We start from the raw sequence: 6,588 nt of genomic DNA on the forward strand, positions 1-6,588 counted from the left end.
GTAGTAGTTGTGTGGACAGGTGGTCATTGTGTGGACAGGTGGTCGTGTGTGGACAGATGGTCGTGAGTCGACAGGTGGTCGTTGTGTGGACAGGTGGTCGTTGTGTGGACAGGTGGTCATTGTGTGGACAGGTGGTCGTTGTGTGGACAGGTGCACATGCTCGGCTCTGATCTGGGTTTGGGGTCTTACCACTGGATGATTTCTGTGATCTGGGCCTCCCAGTGAGCCACGCTCTCCTTCTTATCAGCCAGCTCCCTCAGCTCATTCTCCAGCTGCCGGTTGTAGCTGCTCACCTTCTCCAACATGCTGCTCACCTGAGAGAGACAATACAAACATAATTTTAACTTGATCATGAGAGTAAGCTGTCCTCCGGCATCTGGGAAATTATCTGAAGTTGCACTCGTGTCATGAGTGCAACAAGTCTAGCAGCTGTGAAGGTGCATGCACGCACGTGCACGCACGCACACACACATTGATCAATAAAAACCTATCAATGCATCCGTGAGGACAGATGTTTGATGTGTCCAGATGTGGTGCAGCAGATCTTCTTACAGGGTGACTTATATAAACATGGAGTTTTGAGTCCTTCGGGTGGCAATATTGGGGCGTGTGTGTGTAACCACGGCAACATTGTTACAGGTCTGAAACTGTTGAAGTATTTGCTCTGTGGGCACATTTCTGATGTCTTGATCCTGTGAGGACTGTGGAGAGAAGAACAAGCCAGAGCTGGTTCTGTTTATAACTGTGAGGACAGTCAAGGGTGGAAGAAAGGCTTTAAACTGCTGGAATGAACTCGAAGTGGATTAAACCCCATCCATCCATTATCTTCCACATATTCTGAAGTCAGATCTCAGGGGCAGCAGCTTGAACAGGGAGGCCCAGACATCTCTTTCCACAGCCATGTCTTCCACCTCTTCTGGGAGGACTCCAAGGTGTTCCCAGGTCATCCAAGAGACAGTCTCTCCAGCGTCCTGGGTCTTCATTGAGGGGTGTCCTCCCAGTTGGACATGCCCGAAGCACCTCTCTAGGGAGGTGCCCAGGGAGCATCCTTACCAGATGCCCGAACTACCTCAACTTGCGCCTCTGGATGTGGAGAAGCAGCAGTTCTACTCCGAGTCTCTCCTGATAGCTGAACTTCTCACCCTATTTCTAAGGGAGAGTCCAGCTACACTGCAGAGGAAACTCATTTCAACCGCCTGTATCCACAATCTCATTATTTCAGTCACTACCCAGAAGGAACGTAGACCGACTGGTAAACAAAGAGCTTTGCCTTACAGCTCAGCTCCCTCTGCACCACAACGGACCAATCTGTCTGTCAATCTCATGCTCCATTCTTCCCTCACTCATGAACAAAACCACAAGATACTTGAATTTCTCCACTTGAGGTGGAACCTCACCTTTGACCGGAAAAGAGCAATCTACCCTTTTCCGGTTGAGGACCATGGCCTCAGATTTGGACCTGCTGATTCTCATCCCAGTTGCTTCACACTCTGTTGCGAACCACTCTGAGAGCTGAAGATCACGACATGATGACATCAACAGGACCACATCATCTGCAAAGAGCAGAGACGGAATCCTGAGGCCACCGAACCGGAAACCCTCCGCCCCCTGGCTGCACCGAGAAATTCTGTCCATAAAAGTTATGAACAGAATCAGTGACAACGGGCAGCCCTGGTAGAGTCCAACTCCCACCCTGAAGGGGTCCGACTTACTACCAGCAATCTGAACCAATCTCCCACTGCTTGTATAGGAACTGAACAGCCCGTAACAACGGGGCCCCAATCCCATACTCACGGAGCACCCCCACAGTGTACCCTGAGGACCATGGTCAAATGCCTTCTCCAGGTCGACAAAACACATGTAGACTGGATGGGCAAACTCTTATGACCCCTTGAGGACCCTAGTGAGGGTAAAGAACTGGTCCAGTTTTCCATAGCCAGGATGGAACCCACATTGTTCCTTCTGGATCTGAGGTTCAACCAATGATCGGACTCGCTTCTCCAGTACCCCTGAATAAACCTTACCAGGGAGGCTAAAGAGAGTGATGATATAATTGGAGCACACCCTCTGGTCCCCCTTTTTGAAAAGGGGAACCACCATCCCAGTTTGCCAATCAAGTGGCACTGCCCCCGATGTCCACGTGATGTTTCAAAGGCGTGTCAACCAAGACAGCCCCACAACATCCATAGATTTAAGGAAATCAGGGTGAATCTCATCCACCCTCGGAGCCCTGCTGCCTCTGAGCATTTTAACTACCTCAGCAACCTCAGCCATGGTTATGGACAGACCAATCCCAAAGTCTACCAACTCAGCTTCCTCCATGGAAGATGTGCCAGTGGGATTGAGAAGGTCAGAAGTATTCCTTTCTCCGCCTGATGACATCACTGGTTGAGGTCAACAGCACCCTACCCTCATTGAACACAGTGTTAGTGAAGAGCTGATTTCCTCTCCTCAGCCACCTGATGGTTTGCCAGAATCTCCTCTGAGCTGACAAAGTCTTTATCCGAGGCCTCACCGAACTCCTCCCACATCCGAGCTTTTGTTTGAGTAAGGGTCTGTAATGACATTCTGCTAGCGAATGACTCTGGTCAGTCTGTGATCCTGGTACTCCTCGACCTTACCGCTGCATTTAACACTGTTGATCACAGCATCCTTATACTCCTTCTCGGGCTTTGAGATCATCAGACCAGCTGCTTTTGGCCGTACCAAAAACCAGGCTGAAGCTCAGAGGAGATCGAGCATTTTCAGTCATGGGCCCTAAACTCTGGAACAATCTGCCCATCAACATTCGACAGGCCACCTCAGTCTGTGCTTTTAAAGCTTTCCTAAAAACACACCTGTACTCATTAGCTATGTTTACATGCGCAGAATCCTTTGACCAGATTGAAATGTGTTCTGTTTGAATAATTCAAAAGTATTGTTTACATGGGCACAATCTGTTCATGATGAGCGTTTACATGCAGCGGGCTTTGTTCTGAACAGCAGTACTGACATGCGCATAGTGGTAAACTCTCCTTAAAAAAACCACCGAAGAAGAAGTTCTACTTCCGGGGTGAACGTAAACAAACCTGAGCACCCAAAATGGACCCGCGACAGGTTTTAATGATGGTGGAGACGTTACTGCACTCCCTGACTGAGCTACAGGTAATACAGATCATTTTGAGCTCTTTCAAAGTTTCTAGGAGAAATGTTGTGTCGCTCACCGACCAGTTTAGCTTCCCTGACATGCTAATATTATTAGCATTAGCCAGGCGGAAATGGCAAAGTTGCACATGCGCAGTCAGGTCAGTTTTTCACGATCAGATAAAAACGAACAGATCAAGCGTTTACATGCGCACCGATCGGGTTACGGATCGGCGTAAACCACCCGTTTCGTTCTGATCACAAATTATATCGGATCGCGCCGAATACACAAAAAATAACCCAAACGGAGTGTTTACATGACACACTTTTATTCCGACCGGCCATTTGATCCGGTTACTTATGTCCATGTAAACATACCCATTGACATTTAACACAGGGTGATCGGATTTAGATCTAGTTTTTCATTGATGCTGATTCTGTTTATGATTTTGTTATTATTCCTATTTAACACAAGGTCATCAGATCTGATTTAGTATTTCATTGTTTCTAATTGTTTTTGGTTTTATATTTTTATTCCATGTGCTGTAAATATATCTTGCTACTTTTTATTTGATGTCGTGATATTTTTGTTAAGCACTTTGGTAACAGTTTCTGTTTTAAATGTGCTCTATAAATAAATCTGACTTGACTTGACTTTTGCCTCAGCAACAGCCAAGGCTGTAGACTGCTTGACCCTCAGGTACTCCTCAGCTGCCTCCAGAGTCTCACCAGTCAACAAGGTCCGATAGGACTCCTCCTTCAGCTTGACAGCCTCCTAACCCAGGGTGTCCACCACAGAGTTCAAGGATGGCCACCGCGAGAAGCACCCACAACCTTGCATCCGCAGCTCAAGACAGCCACTTTAACGATTGAGGTGTAGAACATGGCTCACTCTGACTCAATGTTCCCCACCTAGTATATCGTTCATGATAATACTGGTAAAAAAAAAAACGTACCCGGGAAAATAAATGATATCATGATATGCTAAATTTCATGACGTAAATACGTCATCCCACCACGCAACGGATTACGCTGCAAAGAAGGCATGAACAGAGACATCTGACTGAGCTGCACTGTTTTAGAACGAGAGGGACACAGACACATCTGAGCTGAGCGCTGTTTGTCCCGACAGGTTTTGAGCTGGTCAGCGTGAGGGTTCAGCATGAGAGAAGACGTTTATTTTAGCTTTTTAGCTAGTGCGCTGCTAACTTGAAGTTACGTCAGTACAGGCGGGTGGGGCGAGGGTGTGCGCAGCTCGGTTCAGTAGACTGTGCGCCCGGTTCTTTTGAAGCGGCGGGGCACCCCACTTGTATAATGGTAGGGGAAACACTGAATGCCTCGACCACCGATTTATGGTCAAGTCTGACCACGGAGCCTTACCTGAGTCTGACCGTGCACTAACAGTGACTGGGAACTAACAGGGACTGGGAACGGTGCAGCTCAAACCTCGAGACCAGCTGCTTTCCTGAGGATCAGGAAATTGGCTGATGGCTGCTCTGCTCAGCTGTCCTTTCAGGAAGCATTTCATTGGTTTTCAGCATTTGTCACAAGTTTTGGAAGTTATAGCTCATTTAAAGGCAACATATTTTTTGTTGTAGGTTACATTTATGCAGATCTTAAGCATTAATTTTATTTAGTTTTTGTTTTTTTGGAACTGCACCTGCACTTTAGTTTTTGTGGTGGCTTTTGTTCTATATTTTGTGCAGATTTTTCAATCTAAATAACAGAAGGAGACTTTTTTTTTTTTATACTTTGAGACTATATGAAATAAAGTAATTGCAGTAAAATTAACCCTTGTTGTTTTTTTTGCTTTTATATAATACTGCAAAGCAACAAGTTCATTTTGTCAAATGAATAACCATGATGTCTGTTTTGTTGTTTTTTCTATGTCACTAAATTTATCGTTATCGTAAGAATGCTCTGAAATATCACATTATATTTGAGCCATATCGTCCACCCCTAGTCCAGATATGCAGAAATAGAGTCCTTCTGTCCAGAAAGAGAGTCCTTCTGTCCAGCTGTGCAGAAAGAGTCCTTCTGTCCAGCTGTGCAGAAAGAGTCCTTCTGTCCAGAAAGAGAGTCCTTATGTCCAGCTGTGCAGAGAGAGTCCTTCTGTCCAGCTATGCAGAAAGTCCTTCTGTCCAGCTGTGCAGAAAGAGTCCTTCTGTCCAGCTGTGCAGAAAGTCCTTCTGTCCAGCTGTGCAGAAAGAGAGTCCTTCTGTCCAGAAAGAGAGTCCTTCTGTCCAGCTGTGCAGAAAGAGAGTCCTTCTGTCCAGAAAGAGAGTCCTTCTGTCCAGCTGTGCAGAGTCCTTCTGTCCAGCTATGCAGAAAGAGTCCTTCAGTCCAGATGTGCAGAAAGAGTCCTTCTGTCCAGCTGTGCAGAATGAGAGTCCTTTTCCTGCTGTGCAGAGTCCTTCTGTCCAGATGTGCAGAAAAAAAGTCCTTCTCTCCAGATGTGCAGCTGCTTGAAGGGGGTATATTGAATATCGATTACGTTTACCTGAGGTTACAAGACGTGTGTGTGTGAGTGTGCCCTCAGGTACCATACCTTGTCAAGTTCGCTGGACATCTTCTTGTTTTCTTCGCTGAGCACGACTCGGTCTCGCTCAAAATCTTCTCGCTCATTTTGGCTGCAGAAAACACATACACATTATAATAACCATATATATCATAATTTTCATTATATAATATTATAATACAGTAGTCCTTCATTTATCGGTGATCCATACTCTGAAAACCCCGTGGTAAGTGGAAAACAACGAAGTAGGAATAGTAGTACAAGTAGTAGTGTATTTTATATAATAATAATAATAATACTTTATTTATAAAGCCCTTTAAAACAACCACAGCTGCCACAAAGTGCTGTACATATAAAATCAAGAACATTTAAACACATAAAAACAGTTGTTAAAACATTAAGATCAATAAAAGTAATAAAAACAGTGCAGAGTAAATTCAGTGTGTGCTAAAAGCCAGGGAGTAAAAATGTGTTTTTAAAAGAGTTTTAAAACTGGACAGTGAAGGGGCTTGTCTGATGGGAAGAGGGAGATCGTTCCACAGTCTTGGAGCAGCAACAGAAAAAGCTCTGTCCCCTCTGAGCCTCCGCTTAGACCTCGGCACCTCCAGGAGCAGCTGATCAGCTGATCTGAGGCACCGAGCAGGAGAGTATGGGTGAAGCAGCTCAGAGAGGTAGGATGGAGCAAGACCATTTAAACTTTTAAAAACAAATAAAATAATCTTAAAATGAACTCTAAAATGAACAGGCAGCCAGTGGAGTGAAGCAAGAGTGGGGGTGATGTGCTCCCTTTTTTGAACTCCAGTTAGAAGCCGAGCAGCAGCGTTCTGGACCAACTGGAGACGTCTGAGGGAGCACTGGCTGACTCCAAGGTAAAGAGCGTTACAGTAATCCAGCCGAGAGGTGACGAAGGCATGGATTACTGTTTCCAGCTGCTGTTTTGTAAGGAT

At 45.7% G+C, this 6,588-nt stretch overlaps 1 protein-coding gene across 2 annotated transcripts in view; it reads right to left on the reverse strand.

Moving 5' to 3' along the window:
• The window catches only part of cdc42bpab (CDC42 binding protein kinase alpha (DMPK-like) b), a 114,021-nt gene that overhangs the window by 37,635 nt on the left and 69,798 nt on the right, over positions 1-6,588 (reverse strand). For both annotated transcript variants that reach the window (XM_037685707.1, XM_037685706.1), the window contains exons 17-18: positions 5,672-5,753; positions 190-314 (exon numbers count right to left, since the gene is read on the reverse strand). In XM_037685707.1, coding sequence (XP_037541635.1) covers positions 190-314; positions 5,672-5,753 — 207 coding nt within the window. The remainder of the gene's footprint in view (positions 1-189; positions 315-5,671; positions 5,754-6,588) is intronic.

The sequence above is a fragment of the Nematolebias whitei genome, chromosome 12 (genome assembly GCF_014905685.2).
Source record: "Nematolebias whitei isolate Nwh7 chromosome 12, NemWhi1, whole genome shotgun sequence".
Taxonomy (NCBI): Eukaryota; Metazoa; Chordata; class Actinopteri; order Cyprinodontiformes; family Rivulidae; genus Nematolebias; species Nematolebias whitei.